Source organism: Jaminaea rosea (assembly GCF_003144245.1).
Source record: "Jaminaea rosea strain MCA 5214 unplaced genomic scaffold BDZ90scaffold_1, whole genome shotgun sequence".
NCBI classification, from domain to species: Eukaryota; Fungi; Basidiomycota; class Exobasidiomycetes; order Microstromatales; genus Jaminaea; species Jaminaea rosea.
Genome location: NW_020289975.1, coordinates 1,446,285 through 1,473,576, shown reverse-complemented (window position 1 = coordinate 1,473,576; position 27,292 = coordinate 1,446,285). Strand labels below are relative to the sequence as shown.

At 59.3% G+C, this 27,292-nt stretch overlaps 12 protein-coding genes across 12 annotated transcripts; 8 read left to right on the top strand and 4 right to left on the bottom strand.

Moving 5' to 3' along the window:
- The first annotated feature begins 45 nt into the window (after positions 1-45).
- Positions 46-2,238, top strand: BDZ90DRAFT_15755 (hypothetical protein). Its single transcript, XM_025503584.1, has 2 exons — positions 46-1,612; positions 1,685-2,238. The coding sequence occupies exons 1-2, from the start codon at positions 116-118 to the stop codon at positions 2,051-2,053; spliced, it is 1,866 nt and encodes a 621-aa protein (XP_025365107.1). The 5' UTR covers positions 46-115; the 3' UTR covers positions 2,054-2,238.
- Positions 2,059-2,702, bottom strand: BDZ90DRAFT_276956 (hypothetical protein). Its single transcript, XM_025508969.1, has 3 exons — positions 2,471-2,702; positions 2,350-2,394; positions 2,059-2,248 (listed from the first exon to the last, which is right to left on the bottom strand). The coding sequence occupies exons 1-3, from the start codon at positions 2,664-2,666 to the stop codon at positions 2,145-2,147; spliced, it is 345 nt and encodes a 114-aa protein (XP_025365106.1). The 5' UTR covers positions 2,667-2,702; the 3' UTR covers positions 2,059-2,144.
- Positions 2,703-3,142: 440 nt separating this feature from the next.
- Positions 3,143-4,828, top strand: BDZ90DRAFT_245019 (alpha/beta-hydrolase; the record flags this gene model as incomplete). The annotated part of the gene is made up of 3 exons (XM_025507485.1): positions 3,143-3,923; positions 3,992-4,648; positions 4,722-4,828. The coding sequence occupies 3 exons, from the start codon at positions 3,143-3,145 to the stop codon at positions 4,826-4,828; spliced, it is 1,545 nt and encodes a 514-aa protein (XP_025365105.1).
- A 477-nt stretch (positions 4,829-5,305) lies between these two features.
- BDZ90DRAFT_15730 (Leo1-domain-containing protein) lies at positions 5,306-6,879 on the bottom strand. The gene is made up of 3 exons (XM_025503580.1): positions 6,495-6,879; positions 5,482-6,425; positions 5,306-5,423 (listed from the first exon to the last, which is right to left on the bottom strand). The coding sequence occupies exons 1-3, from the start codon at positions 6,782-6,784 to the stop codon at positions 5,416-5,418; spliced, it is 1,242 nt and encodes a 413-aa protein (XP_025365104.1). The 5' UTR covers positions 6,785-6,879; the 3' UTR covers positions 5,306-5,415.
- Positions 6,880-6,949: 70 nt separating this feature from the next.
- BDZ90DRAFT_229509 (alkaline phosphatase-like protein) lies at positions 6,950-9,068 on the top strand. The gene has a single exon (XM_025505096.1). It carries the CDS (start codon positions 7,004-7,006, stop codon positions 8,801-8,803), a length of 1,800 nt encoding a protein of 599 aa, XP_025365103.1. The 5' UTR covers positions 6,950-7,003; the 3' UTR covers positions 8,804-9,068.
- Positions 9,069-9,218: 150 nt separating this feature from the next.
- BDZ90DRAFT_15650 (hypothetical protein) lies at positions 9,219-10,683 on the top strand. The gene is made up of 3 exons (XM_025503574.1): positions 9,219-9,926; positions 9,994-10,085; positions 10,191-10,683. The coding sequence occupies exons 1-3, from the start codon at positions 9,456-9,458 to the stop codon at positions 10,411-10,413; spliced, it is 786 nt and encodes a 261-aa protein (XP_025365102.1). The 5' UTR covers positions 9,219-9,455; the 3' UTR covers positions 10,414-10,683.
- On the top strand, positions 10,455-17,655 carry BDZ90DRAFT_15522 (hypothetical protein). Its single transcript, XM_025503570.1, has one exon. The coding sequence runs from the start codon at positions 10,953-10,955 to the stop codon at positions 17,355-17,357; it is 6,405 nt and encodes a 2,134-aa protein (XP_025365101.1). The 5' UTR covers positions 10,455-10,952; the 3' UTR covers positions 17,358-17,655.
- On the bottom strand, positions 17,610-18,353 carry BDZ90DRAFT_229507 (cytochrome c oxidase, subunit VIb). Its single transcript, XM_025505095.1, has 4 exons — positions 18,287-18,353; positions 18,178-18,209; positions 18,080-18,105; positions 17,610-17,990 (listed from the first exon to the last, which is right to left on the bottom strand). The coding sequence occupies exons 1-4, from the start codon at positions 18,318-18,320 to the stop codon at positions 17,867-17,869; spliced, it is 216 nt and encodes a 71-aa protein (XP_025365100.1). The 5' UTR covers positions 18,321-18,353; the 3' UTR covers positions 17,610-17,866.
- A 238-nt stretch (positions 18,354-18,591) lies between these two features.
- On the top strand, positions 18,592-20,186 carry BDZ90DRAFT_229506 (LUC7-domain-containing protein). Its single transcript, XM_025505094.1, has 2 exons — positions 18,592-18,715; positions 18,811-20,186. The coding sequence occupies exons 1-2, from the start codon at positions 18,658-18,660 to the stop codon at positions 19,998-20,000; spliced, it is 1,248 nt and encodes a 415-aa protein (XP_025365099.1). The 5' UTR covers positions 18,592-18,657; the 3' UTR covers positions 20,001-20,186.
- On the bottom strand, positions 20,138-21,642 carry BDZ90DRAFT_229505 (Prp18-domain-containing protein). Its single transcript, XM_025505093.1, has 4 exons — positions 21,400-21,642; positions 20,772-21,327; positions 20,329-20,690; positions 20,138-20,256 (listed from the first exon to the last, which is right to left on the bottom strand). The coding sequence occupies exons 1-4, from the start codon at positions 21,607-21,609 to the stop codon at positions 20,221-20,223; spliced, it is 1,164 nt and encodes a 387-aa protein (XP_025365098.1). The 5' UTR covers positions 21,610-21,642; the 3' UTR covers positions 20,138-20,220.
- Positions 21,643-21,709: 67 nt separating this feature from the next.
- Positions 21,710-24,945, top strand: BDZ90DRAFT_235787 (putative ribosomal elongation factor EF-2). Its single transcript, XM_025507271.1, has 3 exons — positions 21,710-21,777; positions 21,850-22,360; positions 22,430-24,945. The coding sequence occupies exons 1-3, from the start codon at positions 21,767-21,769 to the stop codon at positions 24,869-24,871; spliced, it is 2,964 nt and encodes a 987-aa protein (XP_025365097.1). The 5' UTR covers positions 21,710-21,766; the 3' UTR covers positions 24,872-24,945.
- A 94-nt stretch (positions 24,946-25,039) lies between these two features.
- BDZ90DRAFT_15396 (hypothetical protein) lies at positions 25,040-27,153 on the top strand. Its single transcript, XM_025503559.1, has one exon. It carries the CDS (start codon positions 25,368-25,370, stop codon positions 26,931-26,933), a length of 1,566 nt encoding a protein of 521 aa, XP_025365096.1. The 5' UTR covers positions 25,040-25,367; the 3' UTR covers positions 26,934-27,153.
- Positions 27,154-27,292: the final 139 nt, after the last annotated feature.

Genomic DNA, 27,292 nt, shown 5'->3' with positions numbered 1-27,292 from the left:
CCTCCGCCTTCCCCGCACGGACGGACAACGCGGTCACGCCTTTCGCAGCTTGCCATCCTTCCTCCCTCCTTTTCCTCAATTTCACGTCCTTTCTCCTCCTTATCGTCCGCCAAGCATGGTGCTGCTGGACAGCCCCCGTCGCCGCTATTTGTACCTTGGCCTTGCTTTGCGTCTTGTTCTCATCCTCTTCGGCCTCTACCAAGACGCCCACCTTGCCGTCCCTTACACGGACATCGACTACTCCGTCTTCCAAGATGGAGCACGCCACCTTGTACATGGCTGCCCACTCCACGCCGCAGTCCCGCCGCACATGGAACCCATGGAGACGCTCAACGAGTTTCTCGAGCCTCCTCTGGCACCAGTGCATGGGTGTGCGCAGGGCTGGCTAGCATTGGGAGCGCGCTACATCCTGCAGCATGAGGATATTCTTACGGCGAGGTCCAGGGGAAGACAGGCGGCTGAGATCGCGAGAAAGGATCTGGGTGAGGAGGCAACCTTGTCACTTATTGAGCCCAATATTGTCGAGACGACACTGCTACCCGTCTCGCTGGCGATCCTCAAGCCTATACTCAAGCCGCTCGCAGCAATGGGCAATCCGTACGCGAGGCCGACGTACAGGTACACCCCACTGCTCGCTGTGCTGATGGCGCCGGGAGCGTGGATAGGAGGAGCATTTGAAAAGGTGTGGGGCAAGCTGCTCTTCGTTGCTGGAGAGATCTTGGCCGCACTCCTCATGTGGGACCTGGCGCGATTCAGACGGCCAGCAGCAAAGAGGCAGCCGACATCTACTTCCCGTCTGGCTCTCTTGGGCGATGTGACACACGCAGTCGGGATCCTTTGGCTTCTCAATCCTTTTCCTGCGCAGATCGCCACCCGCGGCAGCTGCGAGGCTCTCGTCGTCTCCCTTGTCCTCGCTTTCGCCTCAGCCGCTGTGCGCATTGTAGAGGGCGAAGCAAGCTTCGAGGCTGGCCTGATCACGTCAGAGGATAGGCCAGAACAGGCAAGCAACGATAGCAATGACCCTTCAATCAATACCGCAAAGCCAGCTGAGGGCAAGCCGACCCCGCAGTCAACAGCGCCTCCTCCGCCGGGCCTTGGTCTCCTCCCCACGCTTCCCCTCCCGCTTCTGGCGGCACCAGTCCTTCTAGCCTTAGCAGCACACCTCAAGCTCTACCCGATCATCTATGGTCTTCCCCTCCTCGCCTCTCTCTTGCCCCATTCACGGCGACGGTGGCTCGACGCCCTCGGCTTCTCTGCAAGCGCATCGTACGCCTTCCTCGGATTGAGCGGCTTCGCCTGGCTCGTGTGGGGGCAGCCATACCTTCAGGAGTCTTTGCTGTACCATGTGGGGAGGGTGGATCACAGGCATAACTTCTCGCCGTACTTCTTCCCACTTTACCTTCTGCACACGCCGGCCCAGGACGGGTGGTTGCCTGCGCTGGCTGGTGGTGGAGTTTGGGCGGGAGAAGCAGCTAGCAGGCTGGGCGCGTTCTTGCCTCAGCTGGCTGTTGTGGCTTGGATCGGGGTGAGAGTGGGCAAGAAGGACTTGATTGCAGCCATGGCGGCACAGACGATGGCATTTGTGGTGTGGAACAAGGTCAGCACAAGTCAGGTGGGTAGGACGTAAAGAGCTCTTGACCCCAAGTCGTGCCAGCTGACGCTCCTCTCTCTTCTCGTCACTCAGTACTTTATCTGGTACATCGCATTCCTGCCCATCCTTCTGCCTTCACTACGCTTCTCCTCCCCGCTCGTAGGCTGGGCCAGCCTCCTAGTATGGGTCGCCACGCAGGCGCTCTGGCTTTCGCAAGCGTACCTCCTCGAGTTTGAGGGGCAGGACGTCTTTGTGCGCGTATGGGCGGCAGGACTTGTGTATGTCGTGGGCAATGCGTGGGTGTTGGAACGATGCCTGGATGCGTGGGCACGGGGAAGAAGGGATGCCAGGGAGCAGGAGCAGAGGGACCGAGAGAAGGCGGTGGCAGGCAAGGAGGTTGATCGGGAGAAGGCAGTTACGGCCGCAGAGGCATCGGCTTCGTCGCGGCCGGCGTCTGAATAGCTTTCGTCGCAACAGACTGCATTTATCGTATCTCTGACAATCAGGAACCCTCGCAGACGTATCCGCACTCTTCAACAGTATCCATTGCCTGCTACGCCGCTGCTGATGTAGAAGGGATAGGATGGGCGGGGCTCTTCTTGACAGGTATCGCCTCCTCCAGCTTGTCTGACGCAACAATTCCGAGAACCGAGAAGGCTGAGCGAGAGGAACAAGAAGGTGAAAGCAGGGCTGTAAGTCAGCAAGGAGCCCTCGATGTGCATCTCGACGGTACGAGCGTCCTCGTCGCTGTTCCTCACCTGCTAGCGCGAATCCGCATGTCATCCTTGTTCGAGGCGGAAGAGCTGGACGATTTCGACGAGAGATGAGCAGATCAGTCGACGAGTGGTGTCCTGAAGCTGCATCCTGAGTAGCACTCACACATCCAGCTTTGCCAGAGCGTCTTCTTGTTGCCCCCTCTCACGTTCTGACCTTGTTGCACAGCGCGCTCGGCGACGGACGCCTGGCCCTGCTCTGGCTTGGATGCTCTGGTCGCTTTCTGCGCCGGTGTCTTGGATCCTGATGCTCTTGCCGGATTCCAGGGAGCGTTCGAGAGTGATGAAGTTGACGGGCGCATGCTCGAGGAAGTGTCGCCGTAGTCGTCCAACACTTCTGATGTAGGAGGGCGGATAGAGGAAGAGGACAAGAATCGGAGCCTCGGAGCGCTTCGGTCGACGAGCCGAAACCTGGCCCGTGCAGCCTGCTGAGCGTTGTGTTGAACCAATTGGGCCTTGCCCTCTTGACTCTTGATTGGGCAATCTGCGTCCGCCGTGAGAAGAACTCTCCCAGCCGCTATCGAGCCGCTTGCTCAGCATCGAAAGAGATCAGGCGCTCAGCAACACCTCTTCCCTGCTTGCCATCTTCTCCCTCACGCAGTTCATCATCATGCGCTGGCACCCCGCCGCCATACTCAGCCTCGTTGCTCTGGTTTTCTCTCTCGGAGCAGCCAAGCAGCTTCCCTTCTATACCGAGACGAACAGCAATGACTTCAATGCACTCAACGCTTTCGAAGGCAGAGCTACGCCTACTATTGAGCTGCCCTACGATTCTCGTATGCAGGGCTTCTCAACCGGCGATGCCGCAATCCCGACTGTCGAGCAGCTCATCGCTCGTCAGAATGGCTCATTCCTTCAGCTCACGCACCGCGAGATCCCCGGTACAAGCGTCCGAATCAAGCGTCATGCTCCTCGCCGCGAGAGAGAAGCCTACAAGCAGCTTAAGGAGGGTGAGGTGGACCCTGAAGCCTTTTGTGACGATACCGTGGCCAGCTGGACGGGTTACATAGACACGATAGACGGCAAGTCCCTCTTTTTCTTCTTCTTCGAGTCGCGCTCCAACCCGGAGAAGGACCCAGTCGTATTCTGGACTAATGGCGGGCCTGGAGGTTCATCGGCCCTGGGGCTCTTCATGGAGCTTGGGCCCTGCCGTGTGCCGCTGGAGCACCGAGAGGGGGCACCTATCAATGGAACTGTGCACTTCGAGTACAGCTGGAACAACCGTGCCAACGTCATCTTCGTGGAACAGCCAGCCAGCGAGAAGAAGAATGGCGGTGTCGGCTACTCGTACAGGCGCTTTGGCCCGCCTGTATCCACTACGGATCAGGCTGCCGTCGATGTCTACCACTTCTTGCGCATCTTCTTCAGTGCATTCGACAAGTTCAAGGACAATGACTTCCATTTGGCTGGAGAGAGCTACGGCGGGCACTACATACCCCGCTTCGCCACAGAGGTCATGGACCGTAACCAGCGTGTGACGGACGCTGCTCGTAAGGCTGGCGAGAAGCCGGATGAGTCGAAGCTCATCAACCTCAAGAGCATCGTTCTAGGCAACCCAAGTGAGTGAGCGCTCACCTGAAGCACATCCGCGCACAATATTCACTCACCCTTCTCGCCCGCTCGTCAGTCGTCGACAATCTCGATCAGCGCTTCTCCTTCTATTCCGTCGCTTGTACCAAGCAAGCGGGGTACGGCAGGCCGCGCCTCCCCATCTCGACCTGCAAGCAAGTCTATCAAGACACGCAACGCTGCATGATCAACATCAAGAAATACTGCTACGACTCCTTCAGCGAGACGGACTGCCGCGCGCACCACGAGTACTGCGAAGATCACGTCGGATGGGGCGTGTGGGTTGACCAGTTTCACCTCAACCCTTACGACGCAAGCGACGATTGCAAAGCAGGCTTCGAGCCTGACTTGTGCTACGCCGAGTCGGGGGCGATTGCTCGTTACCTTGACCGCGAGGACGTCCGCTCCCTCCTTGGCGCCAGGTCACGAAATGAGTCGGGCACATATGCCGTCTCGAGCTCCGAGGTTGCGGAGAACTTTCAGGCTTCTTTCGACGCTTTGCGATCCAGCAAGCAGTACGTTGCCGGGCTGCTAGAGCGCGACTTGCGAGTGCTGGTGTATGTGGGGTCGTACGACGTTGTATGCAACTGGATCGGGAATTTGGAGTGGGTGAACAATCTCGAGTATGAGGGGGCGATTGACTTCAAGAAGGGCCTCACGGGGTGGATGGAGGGTGGCAAGGAGGTCGGGCTGACTGCTACGGGAGGCAACCTCAGTGAGCAGCTCGAGTCGCAGTCGCAATTTTGACATGTTGCTGACACCATCTCGTTCCTCTGACCCTCCCGCAGCATACGCTACTGTCACCGGTGCAGGCCACATGGTGCCCTTCAAGAAGCACCACGCAAAGAGTGCCCTCGCTATGATCAACCGCTGGCTCGATGGGCAGTCGCTCTGATCACACACTGGCATCGAAATGCCGTGAAAGGTTTTCTTGTTTATTTATGAGGTGCGAATGCATGAGCGATTTCTCCTACTCATCCTCATCTTCGCTGTCAACGATGGCCTTCTTCTTTCTCTGCGTTGACGTGGCGCCGGCCTCATCCACAGCTCCACCCTCGCCACCCTCTGCTGACGCGCCTGTTGATGACGCTGCCGCTGCCGCATCCTTCTTGGCCTTGGATCTTGCTGCCTCCTGTCTCTCGATCTCCATCTCTGCCTTCTCCATATCGTCGAGCTCATCGTCCACGTCCATGTCGGAGCCACCGCTGCCACCTGCTTTGCGCTTCTCCTTGCCTGCACCGCTTGCACCTTTTCTCTTGCTGACGGCGCCCTCTTCCTCATCATCCTCATCCTCTTCACCTTCCGCATCCTCTTCTCCCTCCTCCTCGTCGTTGACGATGAAACCATCAGCGTCATCATCTCCGTATCCTGCCTCGTCTTCTTCCTCTTCATCGTCTGCACCAAGGGCGAGTGAGGATCCACCGGCTCGTCTGACTCCGCCGAGCCCACCTTTACCGCGAGACGACTTGGACACCTCATCAATCATCGTTCTCCTCCTCCCCTTCAACAGCCCCATCAATTCCGCCTCCTCCTCCGCCTCGATATCGCCTCCTCTCTCCTTCTTCTTCCTCAGTCGCTTCTTCCTCTCTGCCTCCAACAGTCGACGCTCAGCTTCGCGCTTGACCTCCTCTGGCGCGCGTTCGCCCGCAACCAAGTCGGACATGGTGACTTTGCTTGCCCCTTCACGTGCCCTGATGGAGGACAGAGATTGGGAGATGAGCCGGTGAGTGGCGGATTGAAGTGAGGTGGGTTGGACAGAGATGTTGGAGTGGAGCGGAGTGAGTGTCTGGAAGACACCAGACTCTGCGTCGGGGGTAGCGAGGTAGGTGAGGGGTTGCTGGGTGCCGTGCTTGGATCCTCCTCGCCGAGCGTTGCCCTGTGATTGAGACTGGCTCTGCGAGCCTGTGACACCATCTGTTGCGGTCGAGGCGTCCTGCCCTCCGGGTGCAAAACGAGTCTCCATACCAGCAATGTCGAAATGCTCCTTGCCCACCTGCAATGTCCAGCTCCCATCGTTCCACCTGACGAATCTGGCGTTCGACCTGCGCTTGCCGTCCTCCCCGACCTTCCATCTCACGGTATTTTCACACCTGAGCCTCCTCTCCACGTCTCTTAGCCTCTCATCCGCATTCCCTGCCTCTGCCTCTGCCTCATTCTCCTCACGACGCTTCTCCTTGAATGACTCCTCGTCGAACGCCTTTGGTTCAACGCGCAGGAAGAGAGGCAGGCGAGCGAGGTGATGAGGTGTGAAGCGTTGAGCCGTATTGGCGAGGGCGACGGATGCGACTAGCCTGGAGGCAAGGGGGGAGGGGGAACGTCCATCCAGCGCTTGGCCCATGGGTTGGCCGTCCTCTGTGTATTCGAGGGCGAGGCGAGCTGCTTCTGATGCGCCATCATCGTCGCCATCTGCTTCGATGGCCTCATCGTCTTCGAAGGTCGGCAGCGCTGAGCTCTGATTAGCATCTGTGTCGCCGCGTGCAGGTGATTGGGAGCTGTGAGGGCAAGACACAAGTCAGTAATGGCGTTGACTGAGTGCTCATCGCCTGCTGAGCGCAACTCACGCGACTGCCTTTCTTCTCCTTCTGTTGCTGGGTCGAATGTCATCTTCGTCGTCATCTTCATCTTCTTCGTCATCATCATTGGCCGCCTTGCCAGCCGATGACTTGGCTGCTGATACGGGCGCATCATCATCATCGTCGTCTCCAAAGAGATCATCATCGTCTGCATCCTGCGGCGCTTCTCCCGCAGCAGGTGACGCAGCGACCGAAGCCATCTCAGCATCTCCATTACTCCCCTCACGAGCCTCTGGGAGTGGCGAAGCAGCTGCTGCCGCGGCTGGCGAGGCGGACATGCTAATGCGTAGTGGGTGGGTTGTGGATGGTGGTTGAGTCGGGAAGATCAACGGCAGCGCCTCGAGTTGCTGCTCCCGTCGACTGCCTCACTTCGCTCGCGTGGCCACGCAATCATCCCTTCCCCTTCCCGCCCGCTCGCCCGATGGACCCTGGGACTGCTCCTCGAGCGACATCTCGCTCCTTTGCCTCTCCTCACCTCACCACCAGCATATGTAGGCATGGACGACAAGAGTACCACGCAGCAATGGCTTCCAGCCTACGCTGCAACACAGCCTCGCAGAGGCAGGCATACCCTCCTCAAGGCACCATTAGCGACCATCCTCTTCGTCATTACCTTGACGACCCTCTTCTTCCGTCCACCCCTTTCACTATTCTCTCACTCCTCGCGGCGCCGTCCCCAACAGCCCAATGTGATCATCATGATCTCTGACGGGTACGGCCCAGCTAGTCACACCATGGCTCGCACCTTTTATCGCCTCACGCATCAGAATGATTCGGAGCCTATCCCAGAGTTTGGCTGGGGCTTTCCCCTCGATTCCGCCCTCGTCGGCAGCCATCGGTCTCGCTCATCCAGCTCTCTCATCACAGACTCTGCCGCAGGAGCAACGGCCTTCAGCTGTGGAAAGAAGAGCTACAATGGTGGAATTGCGGTAGACTCCGAAGGCAAGTCGTGCCAGACCGTCTTTGAGGCCGCAAAGGCGCAAGGCTACCTGACGGGCGTGGTGGTCACCTCCAGGTTGACCGATGCAACGCCTGCGTGCTTCTATGCGCATGCGGCTTCTCGCTCACAGGAGTCATACATTGCGAGCCAGATGCTCGAAAAGCCGGAAACGGGAGGACAGAGAACCATTGATCTGGCTGTGGGAGGCGGCGGGTGCTTCTTTCTGCCCATGGGAGACCCGCTCTCTTGCCGTAGCGACGACCGTGATCTGGTGACGGAGGCTACGGACGCCGGATGGGAGGTCAGACTGGGAGATACGATGCTACAATCCATCGCTGAGGTTGGTCCGCACGGCGAAGTCATCTCCCGCGGCCAGCCAGCCAAAAATACCTCATCGGAGCGACTCCGTGCTCTCCAAACCCCACGTCTTCCCTTCCTCTCCCTCCTCTCCCCGTCCAACACTCCCTACGTAGTCGACATTCCCGCCGACTCGGAGGGTAAAACCAGCTTCCCTACTCTCGCCGAGCTCTCGGAGCAGGCGCTGCAAGTCCTCTCAAAGGGCAAGATGAGCAGTGACTCCACCTCGCCCCGATGCAGCGTCTGGGATCGCCTTCGCCGCCATCGTCGCTCCAGAAAGTCCCGCCCCTTCATGCTCATGATTGAAGGATCGCAAATCGACCTTTGCCAGCACGAGAACGACGCAGCATGCATGGTACGCGAGGCTGTCGCGTATCAGGAGGCCGCTGCCCTTGTAAAGGAATATGTCGACGAGCTCAACAAGCAGGGCAGGCCTACCTTGCTCATCTCTACGTCCGATCATGAGACTGGAGGGCTCACGCTGGGCAGGCAGCTGACGGAGGACTACCCAGAGTATGCATATTACCCTGAGCGCCTGAGCGGGGTCAAGGCGTCTGCGGGGACATTGTCCGCGAGGCTACTGCACTTCTGGCGGCAGGAGAAGCCGAGCGAGGGGGACCTGAGGGAGCATGTTGCTGCACACATCCTCGGCGGGAAGGGTGGACTAGGATTTGGAGAGGAGAAAAGCGGCGGGCCTGTGACTGACGACGAGGTAGGGCTGGTCGTTTCCTGCTTGCGCGAGCACGGCAGCGCTACTGCACGCCCGCTTGACGACGAGGAGGGTGGCAACGAGCCTCCTCCAATCGACAATGGCGACGACTGCCGCAAGGCTATCGCCGAGGTAGCAAGCAGGCGAGCGCAGGTTGGATGGAGCAGCAGCGGGCACACGGGCGTCGATATCAATCTCTATGCTCATGGCTATGGAGCTGATGGGCTCAGAGGCAACATCGAGAATACCGACGTGAGTGCGCGAAACGTCGGAGGCGAAGGACGAGATTGAGAGCGGTGACTGACAACTACTTCCCTCCTCCACGCGCCGTGCAGATTGGCAAATACCTCTTCTCCCTTCTGGGCAATCGTCGTCGACACAACTTAGAGTACTGAACGCTTATCGCAAGACGAACGGAATCGTCGTGACTCGTGTAGCACAGCCTTCTTGACGAGACATTTATCAGCATTTGCCTCCGTTGCCTCCTGCTTTGAACTGAATTGACCCTCGCAGTGCACTGATTGCGGTTGACATCGCGGAATTTCCATGGACTCGCAACCACGTCGGTGGACTGAGTCTCGGCCACCCGGCGTCTGAGGGGAGCACGGACTGCAGTCTGATGACATCGACTCTGCACCTCGATCACTGGCGGACAGGCCGGCGGGAGTTTTGAAGCTTGAGAGGCGGGCACTCAGCGGTGCGGGCGGGCACTTTGCACGCTCGACTCAAGTCCAAGGGGAGAGGGTCTCATTTCTAATCCGCCGACCACCCCGACACATGTCCCTTTTCCTCCTAACGATCATCTGCCATAGCGACAAGAATATCGTCTGATGTTCAGACAATAACATCACGCCCCCATCTCCCCCCCCCCCCTTCTGCGGTTCGCCACAGCCGCAACACCCCTTTCATCGAGAAACTCCTTCATTTCTCCACATCGCCCGCCATGACTCGAGGCCGCCGCAGGGACACAACCCTCGAGCCTACCCGTCAGCTTCAAACTTCACGGGCTTTCCGTGAGCGCCGTGCTGCGCATATCAAGGCGCTCGAGGAGCAAGTGCGGACTCAGGCCGATGAGATTGCGCAGCTGAGAGCGCAGTTGAATCTGGAAGAGGGGGGCTCATCACTGAAGGATGGAGGTGGCGCTGACGGGCATGACAAGGCGAGCGGCTACACGCAGCAGCAGCAACGCTACAATCATCACGCAAGCTCGTCGCTCAGTAGCAGCTTGAGCGAGGCAGATTTGCCAGAGAAGGACGGAGAGGGGAAGAAGCGCAAGACCATGGAGCGCTACAATGATGATCCGTCAACGAGACCATCGGCATCAACGAGCGAGCTGAGCTCGTCGACGACGCCTTCGTCACCGTTGTCTACCTGTTCTAACTGCGAGTCTGTGAAGCAACAGGCAAATCAGCTGGTGAGTGGAAGCTGTCTACGACTCGGTTAATGCCAGTCAGGCTGATCGCCGCCTTCGTCTACCGCAGATGATGATGCTCACCGACATGGAGCAACGCATGGGGCCATTGCGCGCGGCCGGAGTATCCCTGGGGCAAACGATTCAGCACACACCTCAACAGCAGCCCTACCAGCTCTATCAGCACCAGGAAGCTTCGTCGTCGCCGTCATTGACTGTCACGCCCCGCACGACTCGCACCGGGCCGCCGCGCTACATCAACAACAGTAGCCATGACTCGGTCTCTCAGCCTCGTTCTCTGTACACCGCTCCTCCGGCTGCTACTCCAGCTTTCGCATCTCAGGCGCCGCCACAGCACCACTCCCCGCTTCCTCCGCCGGTGCCGGCGCCCGTGCCCGTAATGGCGACCGGTGGACCGCCTACACCCGCAGATGAGAAGTGCTGCTTAGGAATATTCAAGTGCGATGAAGCTGGGAGGATTATAGTGTAGCATTCTTCTCTTCTGTTTCTCTTTGCGCTGTCGTTGTAATATAGTACCATTAGATCCCGTCTATTCATCCCTCGCTCGCCGCTGCCGGCCATCTCCAACCCGCGATGCAAGGTGGCCTCGCCTCGCCCTGATCCTGGGTGGGCCCGCAGGCCTGCATTCAATGTTGAAGGACCTTCTTCGCCTCCCATCTTCGCAATCACATTCGCTCCATTCGAGAAACAAAGCAGCGAAGCCGTTGCTGCTGCACGTCTGCTGCACACGACGATGCAAACAAGCACGACGAGCATGAACAAACAGACAGTAGCTCTTGAGGAACAGAGGAAGTGGAGCAGTCGGAAGTAAATTGGCTGAGATGTTGAAGCGGCGAGCGTGGTCGCGAGGGTGATGGCGGTTGCGAGTCCAGCTGACGCTGTGGGGTTGACGACGACGTCGTGAGACCTTCGTTGCAACCTCCTGATCCACATCTGACACTTCCTCCTCGCAGACTTCACCGTCGCTGAAACATTTCACACTCTGACGGCATCGTCCGCTCACTTGCCATGAGCACGTCAGCCTCACCTTCTGGGCTCGACGAAGGGGATGCGGCCACGAGCCAATCAGGCACTGCCACGCCGAAGGGTCCGCTGGTAGTCGCGACACCGAAGGCAGGATATGCTCGCTTTCCCCGACCGCGACGCAAAGGCCTGCCGTCATCGACGTCGGCGGCAACTGCTGTGAGCAACCTGGTCAGCCTCTTGCCTCCCAGCCCTATCAAGGACAGGACATTGCGAGCCGTTTCAGGAGGAGGTGACGATAGCTTCATTGCTTCAACTGAGTCGGTCTTGCTTGACAGAGAGTATCAGAGCGACGCCAGCGCGGTCGAGCTGTCCCCTGTTAGTCAGCTGCAGCTCATCAGCTCCCAAGAAGACGCAGGAGAGCGAAACCAACACCAACATCTAGTCAAGCGAGGCAGCGCTCGGATCAGAGCCGGCAACCCAGTCATCGAAGACGAAAATCCCTGGCAAGACATGACGGTACCTGCATCAATGCAGTCAGAGGAGGAAGAGGTCTTGAGCATGCTCGACTCCATGTCCCAATCAGGGCCCTCTGCGTCAAGGAGACGCCCCCTTGCCCACCAGCGAGGCTACTCAGAACCTTCACTTGCCGTTCAGCCTCCCTCGTCCATTCGTCGTCTAGCAGCAGCTTTCGACGAAAGAGAGCGACAAAGCCGACGCTCTCCCCTCCCCGCCTCCGCGTCTCATCCCACCACCCTATACACGCACCACCAACAAAGCACCAGTTCCCACTTCTCCGGCGCCCTGTCCTCGTCAAGCAGTCGCACATCCTCGCCCTTCTCACCAGGCTCGAGACGCTGGGACGTGAGCCCCACATCCCCTTGGCCACCTACACCTCTCGATCGCAGCGCCGATCCTTCCTTCTTCCCAGGGCCGCGCGCTGGATTAGGCTCGACCGACTCCATTGAGTACAGGACAGAGCAAGCGCTTCTTCGCCGGCCAAGGCCGGGACGAATGATGACAGATTACACGATGGCTACGAGTGTTGGATCGAATGACGATGCTGTCCATGGCGAGAAGCCGCCACATCAGGCCGAGGACGCGACGCTACGAACCCTCGACTCGCCCATCAAGGTGACGAGTCCCGGTCAATCTCAGGAAGAGCAGCAGAACGAGCAGCCTGCCGAGCCCTCCAAAGTGTCAAAGGCGTCCAATCTCATCCGCCTCTTCGAGCATGGCCTCGTCCTCGATGAAGGGCGCCAAGAGGCTCTCGCTCCACCCGCAACCTTGTCGTCAAGCCGCGCAGCCTCGTCGTGCTACAGCGCTACGGTCAGGCCGAGGCTGCTACGAGCAACTGACATGCTCGGTGTTGGCTCACTGAACAGCCCATCGCCTGTCGAGGCAGCCTTTGGGTCGACCGAAAAGGCAGGAACAAGCACAGGCGAAGCGAAGAGGCGGCCAACACCGCCGAGCCGTTCCTCAAGCCCGAAGCATCGCTGGGCAAGTCGATCAGCATTAGCTCCTCTCGCAGCAGGCCTCGTACGACCCTGGTCAACTGGCGCAGAGGGGTCAGAGGGTAGCGCTAGTCGCAAAGCGCAGAGTGAAGGCGGCCTGGCAAGCGCGTATGGCTCGCCGCAGAGCTCACGAAAGGGTTCGCTGCCGTTGACCGACCTGGTGCCAAAGATGACAACCACCGTCGAGAGCTTGGAGGCAAAGCTGCGGAGCAAGGAAGTCAGCGCCTCGCCTCACAGCCCTCTCAGCGGCAAGGGTGGGGGAACAGTTGCCTCGCTCCGTCGCTCGACGCAAGAAGGCGACCTTCCCTCCTCACCAGAGACGGCCGTCTCTATGGTCCGCGACCCGCACGCCATGCCTCTTCAGGCGGGCCAGCTCTATTACTACGATGTACACCGTGCAGCACCTTCCGAGCCGGCTTGGGTGGCCGCGCAAGCTGTGCTGTTTGAGGGGGCGCTGGCGCTCAGCTGGTGTCCAGAGGAGGGAGGAAGGGAGAATGTCGTTTTTGAGCTGGACAAGTGTGGACAGGTGCACTCCTTGCCTAGTCTCGAGCGTACCGGCGGTTCGGATGGGGAGGACGATGTGCGGGGTTCAATGCAGGCGAAAGAGCAGGGCTTGCTCAAGCTCAAGCCCTTTCAGCTAGTGTTCGAGGATGGAGTGGAGAGATTTGCCGCCGACAGTATCAGGGAACGCGCACAGTGGGTTGGTCGATCGAGAGACGCCTTGGCAGGCCGAGGTGCTGCATCAGCCCCTGCTACAGTCGAGACTTCGAGATCGCTAACGCCAACGAGGAGCTTTACGGCAGGACAGATATCTTCGGAGGCGGCAGAGCAGTCAACGTCGACGCAGCTTCAACGCATCGGCAAAGCTTGGAGGGACACGGAGGAGACATCAAGCTCTCCAAGGGCTGCATCCGTGGGGGCGACATCTGTAGCTCCCACACTTCCTCCCAAGGATACCCGTGCCCTGACCCCAGTGACCACCAGAAGACCACAACCCGCTGCCGTACGTGTTGCCAGACCGCACGCAAGCGCACCACCCGAAGGCCTGGCCGGCTCGATCCGCCCATCTCTCAGCCTGCTGCCCGCCAGCCCATCGCCACGAAGCATTCGTGACGTGTGCGCAGAAGCACCACATGAGCGCTCCAGTCACCTGAGCAGCCCCCTCCCAGACGATGGTGGAGGTGTCTCGCCACGTCGCTCGCCCCTAGCAAGGAGCGAAGCCGCTTTCGCCTTCTCCGGTGGCGAAGAGGAGGACATCTTCCCTTGGGACTCGGCCAGCCAGCGACCTGCGCGCAGCGACATTGATGGAGGAGATAAGATCGAGCTTCCGGAGGTGCTCTCAGGTCTACAGCGACGCCAACAGCACACGTCTCCGCTGAAGCCGGATCAGCTGCTTGCTGAGTCCCAGCCCTTCCTGCCATCAAGAGTGGGCTCGCCTTCGCGCACGCTGTCTACGGCAGCGCAGAGCTTGCGCGAGCAAAATCTCGGCGATGTTCCTCAGCGACCTGCTTCACCTGCCAAGCTGGGTACAGTGCTAGAGAAGGCTCCTGTTCCGCCAAGTTCGAGCAGTCCCACGACGCCACGCTCCGGCGGAAAGGTCTCGAGCTTGGCTCAAAGGATGAGCATGGCATCAGAGCGTGCCGGAACGCCTATACTCGAAGGAGTTAGAGCACCAATCGCCAGCAGAACCACTTCCTCGCCCGCGCCCTCGCCCTCACCATCGATGCTCAAGCGCTCTCTGCAGCCCCGCACGATTTCATTCGACCCGCCCCCGACGTACCCCGCCCAGTCCCTCGAGCCAAGTCGACGAGGCGAGCATGGCCATTCTGCGCTCTCCGACACGGCGTCGAGCTTTACTGAGCTGGATAAGGTACTCGAGCACTTGTCCCGCGAACAAGAGCAGATACGCGCCACGAACCAGCGGTCTCGCGCCGATGCTGCTCGAAATTCTACTTTGCACAGCCATTTGCAGACACCGGGTGGCATTGCCCCGATGCTCGCTGATCAACGCGACTCTGGGCCTGCTGTAAAGAAAGCTCGACCGCAGCAGCACCTATCCCAGGATTCCTTGCCGACCAAATCTCGCTCCGCAGCAGCCTCAGCACCAGCGAGCGAAGCGCACATCAACGAGATCAAGGAGAGGCTGGATCGTCTGCTGGGGTTGGTCGAGGAAGTGCATCAGCGCAGCACCAGCAGCAAGCAGTCGAGGGAAACAGCGGTGCCCAAGCGAAGGGCCAGCAGCGAATTGGCGCTCTCTGCAATCGGCGCAGATATCAAGCAGCTGCTACGCAAGATGGAAGAGAAGCAAACATCGCCCCAAGCATCTCACTCAAGTAGTGGTGAGCCGATCGGGCCTAGTCCCGAGTACGCTGCATCTCGTGAGCCACAAGCGGCGGCTCGGTCCTCCGCGGGCAAGCCTCTACCCCACAGGCGCGGCGCCCCCTCATCAGTGGCTCAAAGCTACGTCTCAGCAGCTTCGACAGCCAAGCCAGCCACAGCAGCTCAGCGTCCTCAACCCCATTACCCGTACGCTGCGGCCATGCAAAGGAGGCACATTGACTCGCCGCGACGGGACAGTCAAGAGACGGTGGACATGGAAGCGGCCGTACGCCGACAGCGGTCACGCCGACAGCAGGGCGTGGACCGTGAATCGGCCCCACCGCTGAGTCCGGCAGATGCAGCTGCTCATGTTGCTGGCGGCTGGTATACGGCTGGGCCTCTGAGAAGGTCAGCACCTCCCCGCGGAGCAGCACCGCCGCCTTCGGCTTCCGGCAGGCAAGTGTCGCAAGCTGGCTCCGTACTTGCTCACATGCCCATGGCGCAGCCCGTACCAGCAAGTGAGGATGAGGCCAACGACCTGCCCTCGGTGCAATCAGCTGAGGCCGCAGACGCACGACCCGCTGCCCCTTCTGTCGCTCCCTCAGCAAAGTCAGCAGCGTCCGCTCCCGCCGACAATGCGGCCGCAATTAGCAAACTCACGCACCTAGTCGTCGAGTCCCTCCGGGAGCAGTCCGAAGGACGTCGTGCTGAGCGAGAGCAGCAAAGCGATATCGCTCGCTACCTGAACGAGCTCAATAAATGGCTCGAGCAAGACGTCGAGGAGCGCAACAAGGACTTCAAGACGCTGCAGGATGGCGTTCGGACGCTTGCCTCGGATCTGGCGGGAATCAAGGCAGGCGCAAAGTCAACAGATTTGCTGGGGAGGCGAGCAGATGGGGAGATGGAGAGTGTAGAGGAGCTTTCTGGTGCAATGCCTGAGGTGAAGCAGGCTCAACGCTCCGCGCCATCGCCTACACCTGACAGTATCCCTGCGGCACCGGTGCAAACCACGAATGCTGCGACATCTTCCCCAGAGCCTCAACAGGGTGCTTCACGGGAGGCGCCGGCAGTGACCACTTCTGACTCGCGACCTCCGGCAGCCACTCAACGAGATAACACTGCCGCGCCTGCGCCCGCTCCTGCTTCGCCGCAGGCACTGGCACCGTCCCCTGTCCCTGGAACATCGCGCGACGCGCCCTCAGCTCGATCAAGCAGCTCTGCGCCTGGAAAGACTCACCGCTCCCACTCCCTCAAAGCGCGTCTCCTGGAAACCGCTCAAGATGAGATCAAGCGCCACATCAGTGCGCACCACCGCTTTGGCCGACCCACCTCCCCTACTGGTGGCTCGGCGGGCACGCTGAAGGAGAATCACATCAAGGACATCCTCGAAGCTGTGGGCAGCGAGGATCACAAGCGACTACGCAAGGTTGTCAAGGAGGCGGCAATGGCTGGTGCTGGTGCCTTGGCTGTTCGGCTGCTGGAGGAGCATTTCAAAGACAAGGAGCAGGACGAGCCTCCGCAGGAGGCACACGCCGTCGGCGAGGACGGTCAGCAGCAGGTGCCAGTGACTACGACTGCAGATGCTCCTGAACCTGATCGTCCAACGTCGGCGGGTCTAGCGCCACGGCCCACTGGATCGAAACCTGTAATGGAGCAAGCCGCGGCTCCGGCCGCCGACGCCGTGTCACCACCAGCTGAGGCTGTCGCTGATGCTCCTGCCAAGAAAGCACCCGGCCCGGCTCCCACAACTGCGCCTGCTCCTACGGCTGCCGCACCAGCAGAGCCTCCCGCCACCGTAGCCGCCGCCGCGCCAGCACCAACGGACGGCCGCGACCTAACAGAGGGAGCCTTTGCGACTGCCACACGCGCCGAAATGACAGCAGGTATGACCTCCATCCTCTCTACTCTCGGAGAAGTCCTCGCGCACCTCAAGTCAAGTCAAGACGAGTCGGACCGCCTCCGTCGTGAAAGCGAAGAACGTCGCACTGAGCAACAAGAACGCGAGGCTGCCTGGAAGGAGGAGCTCTCCCAGCAGCAGGAACGTCATGCTGCGGCGATCGTAGCGGCGGTCACGGAGCACCTGGCCGCGAGGGAGAAGGAAAGGGTCGAGGCCGACGCGGCAAAGGAGAAAGCTCTCGACCCGAAAACGGCAATTGAGGCGCTGGTTGGGGCGTTGAACGAAGCGCGGCTCGCTGAGGCAGCCCGCCGCCAACAAACAGATGCAAGCATTGCGGAGCTAGCCACCTCTGTCGTGCGCGGCGTTGAGGAGCAGCATGCCCGCCTACTCACGAGCCTGACGGCCCTCAGCAGAGACGTGGTATGCACGAGCGTCGAGAACCACCTGCAACACTTCAAGGGCGCTATGGCGTCTAGCTTTGCCGGGAGTGCGCAGGCTATGGCCAACGCATGGACGCAGCATGCTGAGACGGTGGCCAAGACACCCCGAGCCACGTTGATGGGACCGGCGCCGCCAGCGCCTGCGCAAGCTCCTCCTGCCCCAGCACAAGCACCTGCTCAGGCCCCACCTCAGCCTCCGCCGCCCCGTAGTAATGGCGGGAGCGCACCAAGACCAAGACGAGCGCCGCCTCTTGGACCGTATGGCTTGCCCTCGCGTTGATGGCAAGATGGAGCCTGATAAGCGACTTCGCCTCCTTCGCTGCCATGCTCTTTAGCTACCTGCTTTGCATTGCCCTTCGCCTTGTTTATAGTTTACGTCTTCATCTTCTCTACCTTTCATCGATACCATCCCTCACACTTCAATTCGAGTCATTTGCGTCCCCACGCAGCACGCGTGATGTCGGAGATTTCCATGCAGACGCATGGTGAGGGCGATGATGTTTCTGATTTATCGCATCGCCATCTTGTCTTTTCCTTCCCTAACAAGTACTGCACTTGGGCCGTAGCCCATCTATGGCTCCAGGCTGTGGGGGAAGGCGTTGTTCTCTCGCTGCTCGTCCCACTTGGCGATCTGATAAGCGTAGGGTGATGAGAAGTCGTGGTCAGCGCTTGGGTGTAAAGTTGTGGCGCTCGCCTGCTGGAGAAACAAGCTTACTCACCCACTCATCTACGAGAGGGGAGAGGTGACGTAGGACAGAGTAGCGATTGGTCAGCATACACGGCTCCAATTCAGTAGCATTGCTGTGGTGGCTGCCACTCACTCGGGCAAAGAGAGTGGTAAGCCCTGTAGAACTGCTTGCACGGCGCGAACTCCTCTCCCTTGGCGTTGATGCACTTGAAGTAGTCGACGTAGCTGTGCAGCCGAGCGTAGGAGCGAGCAAGGCAGAGATGAGTATTTTCGATATCAGGGTACGGCGGGAGGACTGGGTAGCGGAGTCTCACTTCTGCCAGCAGTGCTTGGTCTGATTCTGTGGCGCGCAAGGAGGGGAGATGTAAGTAATACGCTTCTTGGAAGGATCGATGAGGGAGGAACTACGAACCTGGTTGGGGAAACGGGCGTCGAAGGACGCGGCTGCCATGGGAGGAAGAGTCAGGGGACAATGGTGAGCTCAGAGGAAAGTCTTGCTTGAGATCTCCGCCGCTGCTCACTTTGGAGCGTGAATGACTTGGTCTCGTCGGACATGATTGGTGACGGTTGTGATGCTCTTGGGGGAGTGTGGGTTGGTAACAAGGAAGCCTCGATCTCGTTGTGGCACGGCTGCTCCCGGCTTTGGTGAGACTGTCTTCGGCCGACTTGCCACGCGAGCACCCCAAGACGAGACGAGGCGATGGATGCTTGATCTGAGCGAGCGGGAGCGGGACGGGAGGAAAGGCGAAGCGGAGCAGTGGAAGCAGGCGACATCGAGACGCGAGACGGAGCCTTCGCAGCATTCAATCTCGATCATCCATCCTCACAAGACCTCGATCTCGTAGCTCAGCACCGCTCACCGGCCCTTACACTTGCAGCCTCGCCGCCAGTCATGGGGAGAAAGGCAGAGGTGCAGAGGCTCCAGCTGGAGAAGCTCATGGGGCCTGAGGGTGAATATGCGCACTCGATGAGCTCCAGCCATGCCATGACGAGCTGCTACTGACCGCCGATCAAACCACCAATCCCTCTACCCTCGTGTCCACAGCCATGGGTCTCACAACAGAGCAGCTCCATTTCTCTGACAGCAAGGTCTGTCGCAACTTCCTCTGCGGCACCTGCCCACACGACCTCTTCAGCAATACCAAGGTCGACCTAGGCCCTTGTCCCAAATCCCATACTGCCCGTCTCAAGGACGAGTACAAGTCCTCCGTGTCCTCGGGCAAGCGATACCCCGAATTTGAAGTAGAGCACGAGGACAATATTCGCCGTTTCATGGCCGACATCGACCGAAAGATCTCGGCGAACAAGAGGAGAATAGAGCAAACGCCAGAGGAGACGGCCAAATTTGCCAACTTGCTCAGAGATATATCTGAGATAGAGACGGCAATGAATGCCGCCATGGCCGAGGTGGAGCGATTGGGCGAGCAAGGAGAGGTGGAAGCTTCACTGCAGGAACTGGCCAAGGCCGAGGCCCTGAAGCAGGAGAAGGGGGAGAGGGAGCACGAGCTGCAGGTGCTTAGCGACAGTGCCGGGGCTAGTGGGCATCAGAAATTGAGGGTGTGCGATGTTTGTGGAGCGTACCTGTCCATCCTCGACTCGGATAGGCGACTGGCGGATCATTTCGGTGGAAGGATGCATTTGGGCTACCTGAGGTTGAGGGAGATCATCGCCGAATTTGAAGAGAGGAGGTTGAAGGGTGAGGATCCGCGGACGCTCATGGCTAGAGGCGTGGGGAGCAGCGGAACGACGAATGGCACAGCACCATCGGCCACCAACGGGCACGCCGCACCTCCTGGAGGGCCACGAGTCAATGGTGGAGGTGCGGCCGCGGCGCCAATGATGCCCGCGAACGGACGGTCCTACGGAGGCATGCCCACCGACTACTACGGTGCGCCTCCGGCAGGCTATGGAGCCAGTGCCAGCAGCAGCTACCAATCACAACATCAGCAGCCTCGTCAAGCTGAGCCGTCGAGCCTGTCATACGGCGACGGCGACCGAGACGCCGAGCGCGACCGACGCGAGCGAGAGAGGAGGGACAGGAGGGAGGGTAGGGACGTAAGGGACAGGGACCAGCCAGCAGCTGGCGCTTCATCATCGAGTGGCGCCGGAGGGTATCGCTCCTCGAGGTACGACGGCGACCCGCGGGCTAGCGCCGCGGCGAGGAGGTCGAGGTCACCGCGAGACCGCGACAGAGACCGCGACCGTGATCGCGACAGGGGTGGTTCGCGTTATTGAGGTTGAGGGTGGAAGGGAGGAGCAAGAACCGGCTGTGCTCATTGTCGCTTCCTCTGCGACGCCATCGCTACCATCTACAGAGCTCGTCTCTTTCTGTACTTTGTACTCGGCACCTACGAATCACTCAAGCGCAATTTCGTGATTATGCGCAGGATGTGGATGACATTCGTGATATACATTGATGGGACAGAAGGACACTGGCGTGAGACTGCAGTCCCAGTCAGCCCATGAGCATACTGACGTCGCTTGGAGGGTACTGCAAGCAGATAAAGGGTCAGGTTTAGCTCGACATTCTCACCTGTCTGGTTGCTGCCTCGCGGCTACTCACCCTCGTCTGAGCAAAAGTCATCAATCTCTTGAGACTCTGGATATACTTCCTCGACACCTCGTCATTAAGCACATGCGCCACATTACTGGCGAAAATCTTCTCTCTTCCACTCCTCTCGTGAATCCCCACCATGGTGACTCCGATAGGCCAGGGTGCATTGCCGATGGACAGTTGCAGGTACGAGTCGTTTGCATGACGATATTCGCGCTTTTGAACGTAGTGAACTATTTCGGCGATGCGCATTAGGACGTCGGGTGGGAGCTCGCGTTTGCGTAGAGATTTGAAGAGGGGCTTGAGGTACTCGGAGGATTGGACCTGGATTGCCGAGGCTGTCTTGCCCGTTGTGGACATCTTGACTTCGACTGCAGAGTGGGAGAAGGCGAGAAGAGCCGCAGTCAGCTGCTGAAAGAATCTCATTCGGGTGACTGCCTCCTCGTACTCACTCGATCGATCTGCCAAGCTCTTTTCCCAATCCTCCAGCAAGCCTTTGAGCGTATAGTAGATGATCGGATACACCTTTGCCATATCCTTACGAATGAGGTCCAAGTCGAGGAGCGAGTCCATGCCGATGCCAGGCCCCGTCCGTCTTGACGCCTTCTTCTCATCCTCTTCAGCCGCACCCTCTGCCTTGCTTCCCTCCCTTGCCCCTTGCTCCTTTCCATCAGCAGCTTTCTGCTTCCCACTGTTAGCCATCTTCTCCTTCTCCATCTGCTCCAATGTCAAGCCACTCTCCGCTCCCGCAAGTGCCCTCATGAAATCGTTCTGACCAAACTTCTCGCCACGCTCCTCGATGAGCTCTAGCGCTCTGAGGCGCAGACGGGTCTCCTTGTCTGTCTCGCCGAACAAGCGAATGGGCTCGCCCTTGGCTCGTAGCCGCCTGGATGCTTCGAAGGGGGAGATATTGAAAGTCTCGCGTTGAGCATCTGCGATTGCTTGGTGGGCTGAGCGGAGTCCGTCCGATGAGGATCCTTCGCCCCGGTCCGGAGTAACTGATTTGGACTGCGAGTGACAGAGTACGGACGAGATGTCAGCATGAATTCCTTGTTGATTGTCGCTCACCGGCCTGCTGACCTTTCTCTGCCTCTCCTCCTCCTTCAATCTGGTAAGTGCTTCCTTCTCCTTTCTCCTCTGTTCTTGCTCCCTTCGCGCCTCCTCCTCGCGCTGCTTCTCAATGTCTCCCCTCCTGACATATTTGCTAGCGGGGCCCGATGACGACGATGACGGAGCATCCGGCGATGCTGCCTTGCGCTTGTTGGCCAGCTCTGCCTTGAGGATGTCCATTGCCGTATATGCTGCGAGTGGAGTGGAAGCAACTTGCTCAGCAGTCCAAAGGCGGACTGACAATCGTCGACGCGGGCCTTTGGTCTCTGTCCGCTCTCTGCGCATCCAATCCAATCCACTCCTTCTTCCTCATCCAATCGTCTCGTCCACCCGAATCATGGACGACTAGTGAGTGGCGTGGCGATCAGTAAAAGCATGGAGGAACAAAATTGACCCTGACCGCACCTCTCACGCTCGCAGCGACGAGTTCGGCAATTACATTGGCCCCGTGAGCGACTCGGACGATGAATCCGAGGACCTTCATCAACCAGCTCCCCTCGAAGGATTCGACGATGACGACGATCAAGGTGCAGATCGCATGTCAGGTATCGAGGACGATGGAGAGGAGGAAGAAGAGCGCATAGACCCCGCGACTGCCCTCATCAGAGTCGACGAAAATCCGCAGAACGCAGTCGTGCTGCACGAGAACAAAAAGTACTATCCGTCAGCAGCTGAGGTCTACGGCGAAGATGTAGAGGCAATGGTACAGGAAGAGGATGCGCAACCCCTCTCACAGCCCATCATTGAGCCGGTCAAGGTGCGCAGGTTTGCCATCGAAGAGAAGGACCTACCTGTCACGCGCTTCGATCGCGACTATATGATGAGCTTGATGGGGTTCCCTGAAATGGTCAGGAATGTCATTGTGGCGGGACATCTGCATTCGGGCAAGACTGGTTTCATGGACATGCTCGTTGAGGAGACGCACAAGGTGGTGAGTAGGGCGTAGAGGCTGCACGTTAAAATCATTGGCTCATGTTTCCTCTCGCGTCTTGATGGCCAGGAAATCGACATCGACCGCAACACCCGCTACACCGACTCGCACCTCCTCGAGCGCAGTCGTGGCATCAGCATCAAGTCAGCTCCACTCTCGCTCGTCCTTCCCACTACTCGCGGCAAGTCATATCTTTGCAATCTCATCGATACCCCTGGTCACGTCAACTTCCAGGATGAGGTGGCGGCAGCCAGCCGCATGGCAGATGGCGTCGTACTCGTGGTAGACGTCGTCGAAGGCATCATGTCTGGCGCTGAAGCAGTGATTCAGCATGCCATCCGCGAAGGCCTCTCCATCGTCCTCGTCCTCAACAAGATCGACCGCCTCATCCTAGAACTGCGCCTGCCCCCCGCCGAGGCCTACTTCAAGATTCGCCACGCAATTGACGAGGTCAACCACGTCATTGCTACGCACGACACCGATTCTGAGCGCAAACTGGGTCCTGAGCGAGGCAATGTCATCTTCGCCTCGACGCAGGGAGGCTGGTCTTTTACGCTGCGTTCCTTCGCCCGCCTCTATTCGGACACCTACGGTGGCATTGACGTAGACGAGTTTGCCAAGCGATTATGGGGCAACATCTACTACAACGAGGAGTCGAGAAACTTCTCGAGAAAGGCAGCCGATCCGCAGAGCAAGCGCAGCTTTGTCACCTTCATCCTTGAGCCGCTCTACAAGCTCTATACTCAGGTGCTCTCGAGCGATACCGACTCGCTCAAGCGTACGCTTGCCAAGCTGGGCATCAACCTCAAGCCTGCCGTCTTCAAGATTGATGTGCGTCCGTTGCTCAAGATCGTCCTCAACCACTTCTTTGGGCCTAGCACGGGGATTATGGACGCCATTGCCCAGCACGTGCCGTCGGCCAAGGATGCAGCGGCTCGCAAAGTCGCGCAGACCTGGACCGGTCCATTGAAGGAGGGGCTTGCTGAGAGCATGATCAAATGCAGCGCCGATGGGCCTTTGGTCATGCACGTCGCCAAGCTGTATCAGACTCTCGATGCGCAGGAGTTCAGAGCCTACGCTCGTGTCATGAGCGGGACAGTGCACGTTGGAGACCGGGTCAAAGTGTTGGGCGAAGGCTTCTCTCAGGAGGACGACGAGGACATGGTCATGGCCACGGTCGAGGGAGTTTGGGTCAGCGAGACTCGCTACTACGTCCCCGCCGAGGGTATTCCAGCAGGCTCCTTTGCCCTGCTCGGCGGCATCGATGCCTCGATCACCAAGACGGCTACCGTCGTGTCACCTTCCATCCCTGATGACCAGCTCTATACCTTCCGCCCATTGAACCACATCACCCAATCAGTCCTCAAGGTCGCAGTCGAGCCGTTGAATCCATCTGAGCTGCCGAAGATGCTCGAGGGGCTCCGCAAGATCAACAAATCCTACCCCTTGGCAGTGACCAAGGTCGAGGAGAGTGGGGAGCACATCATTCTGGGAACGGGAGAGCTCTACCTGGATTGCGTCTTGCATGATCTCCGCCATCTCTTTAGCGAGATCGAGATCAAGGTGTCGGACCCAACGGTCCGATTTGCAGAGACGGTGGTGGAGACTAGTGCCGTCAAGTGCTATGCGCAGACGCCCAACAAGCGAAACAAGATCACCATCATCGCCGAGCCGCTGGAGAAGGGCATTGCAGAGGATATCGAGTCCGGCCGGCTCAACACGCGCCTACCTCCACGCGAGCTTGGGAAGGCTTTCGTGGAGCGCTACGATTGGGACGTTCTGGCTTCGCGTTCCATCTGGGCGTTCGGACCAGACGAGGGGGGACCTAACATCCTCGTCGATGATACATTGCCCTCGGAGGTGGACAAGCAAACACTGTATGCTGTCCGCGAGGCAATTAAGCAGGGCTTCCAGTGGGGAACACGCGAGGGGCCTCTTTGCGACGAGCCGGTGCGAAACGTCAAGGTCCGCATCCTCGATGCTGAGCTGGATCCTGAGCCTATGTACCGCAATGCGGGGCAGATCATTCCAACTGCACGACGATGCCTTTACGCGTCCTTCCTTCTGGCCACGCCGCGACTCATGGAGCCCATCTACGCGGTAGAGGTACAGGCACCGGCAGACTGTGTCTCTGCAGTATACACGGTGCTCGCACGGCGAAGAGGCCACGTAGTACAAGACGTGCCCAAAGCGGGTACCCCCCTCTTTACGGTCAGGGCCTTCGTCCCCGTCATCGACGCCAATGGTTTCGAGACTGATCTTCGAACCGTCACGCAAGGCCAGGCATTCTGCCTCCAGTCCTTCTCACATTGGAGCGTGGTACCGGGCGATCCTACGGACACGACCATCAAGTTGAGGCCGCTGGAGCCCGCCCCACCATTGGGACTGGCGAGGGACTTTGTGCTCAAGACGAGGAGAAGGAAAGGGCTGAGTGATCAGATTGCTGCTTCGAGTTATCTGGATCAGGAGATGGTGGTTGCGCTTGCTGCGAGTGGATTCGAGCTGAGCTAGAATAGTGGAGGTGCGCTGCGGAGCATTCCTTGTACTGTATTCATTAAAAAGCATCATCATTGCCTGTCTTTGCGACGTCGACTTGTTGGTGAGGCTGCTCGTGTGACCAGGGGAGAGAGAGGTCTGCGAGCGGGCCGCTCCGCCTGTCAAAGCCGGAGCTGGGTCTTGTCTTGGCTTGGCTCTCAGATGAGATCCAAAGGCGGGCGGGCGCCAGTCCCGCTTTGAAGGGCCGCCGCTTGCCGCCGTCTCAGAGGGCAGACCAAAGCGGGCGGGCCCTCTTTGCCTGGTCCGCCCGTCGTGACCTCGACGTCGAAGCACTTTGTTTCTATTCCATCCCCGTCTCTAACGAATCTCAATCTTACCACCGTCAAGTCCCTCTGCCTTGCATCACTCCTCTGGCTGACAGAGAGGGAGGCAAGACTCATCGCATAGCAGCGTATCACAGCCTCAATACACGATCGCAGAGGCACTCCGAGTCAAGCCTCACACCCTCAGCATGGAATCGGGCGTTCCGGCCACAATGGCAGCATCGGCGTCCACCGCGACAAGCTTGCCTCTATCGGCGCCTGCTACTGCTTCCTCTTCATCTTCTACATCATCCACACAGCCCCTCACGCTCACCTCACAGGCCGGGTCAGACGATCAGCCCGCCGAGCGTGCCCAGCAACCGCTCTCGGCGCCGAGTACGGGAGGATCAACAGCTGCGACGGGGTCGTCTACCAGGGACGCGAGCTTGGGGCGAGAAGGAGCAGAGGGAACTGGAGAGCTGGGACAAGCAGGGCTACCAGCGGCGGATGCAACCACACCGCCTCCGGACGAGTATCCTAGCTTCTCTGGCGGCTTCGTACCTCCTCCTGAGGGCGAGCGACAACCTCTAACGAACTTCGCATTGCCGGAGGGCAGGTCAAGAGCCGTAGCGCAGCAGAGTGAGACAGCAGCAGTATCTTCCACATCAACGCCACTGCAAGTGAGTTCCGGTATCAGTGCGGGTCCGCGGACACCAGCTCATCGTCCCACTCCGCTCTCGCAGACCTCACAGGCCGCTCAGTCGCAAGTCGACCCAGTGACATCTCAGCTTTCTTCAGCTTCAATGTCAGACGCCCCAGAATCATCATCGACCGCAGCTGAGGCATCAGGCAGTAGCTCCCCACCAAGGGCTCCCGCACCGCCTCCCTCGCAGCCGCAAAGAAGGCGCTCCTCTTCAACGGAGCGCTCAGCGCGCAATCGCGTTTCCTCTGGCTCTTCATCCTCTTCCTCCGCTGCCGCTGGACCGGCGATCGCCACCGTCGCTTCTCTTGCAACCGCTGATGCAGGCCCGTCCGGCTCCTTCACACCTCTGGGCCAAAGCCAAATGGGCAGCAGCAGCGCCGCGAGCATGACGAGCAGCTGGGATGCTAGCCGCCTATCTGTACGCAAGTCCAAAACAGCAGAAGCATGGGACAGTGCATCACGACCAGCTAGTCTCGCCCTCATACCTGTCAAGGTCCGCGACTTTGCCTTCCCGGAGACAGACCCGCGTCACGTAGGCGCGAGGGATGTGAGCCAGCCTGGAGGTGGGCAGGACGGGCGATACCATCTGCAGGAGGAAAGTGGCGAGGTGGAAGAGGAGTATGAGGATGATGAAGCTGATGTGGGGGTTGGGCTAGGCAGATGGCGCCGTCCCGCTGCGGGCGGGGCCAGCGGGGATGACTGGGGTCCATCAGCCGGCTACGACGAGGATGATGACGATGTCGAATTTGAGGGAGATCAGGGGCAGAGAGGGGCTTCTCTCGAGCAAGAACGACAAGGCAGCGGCGGCTTTGTGGCCAGCTCGAGCACAGCATCAGGGGGCGTGCCCATGTCCGTGGACAGCCTGACCCCGGGGACGTATCGAGTTCTCTACGACTTTGAGGCCGAGGAAGAGCATGAGCTTTCCTGCGCTGTAGGAGACCAAGTCGAGGTCGTGGGGTCCATTGAGGGTGGCTGGGCGGTGGGCAGAAAGAGAGAAGAGAGCATCAGCGGAACCGGAAGGGAAGGGCTGGTCCCCGAGGGATATCTTGAGTGGGTGGGCACGAGCGGCTGATCATCGGTTGGGCAGGCATGGCATGTGCCATCATCGACGCGATTTCGATTGGCGAAGGGGCCAAGACGAAGGCTCAAGTTGAGGCTGTTTTGATGTCTTTGGCCAAGGCTTGCAATCTAGCAGTGTACCCGGCGTACCTCTCCTGCTCTCATTGAGAAAGCGTTGCCTTGGCCGCCGCATTGGAGCGAGAAGAGCAGTCCGTGAGCACGACGAGGTCGACGCGTGCCTCGCTCTCATTGTCCTGAGCCCAAGCGCTTGTGTAGCCTTGGCAACGTCGTCGTACATAGCTGCCGCTTCTGCCGACCTCCTTGCCGCTTCTCATGCTCGAGCTCGAACGGTGAGATAGACCTTCCAAACGA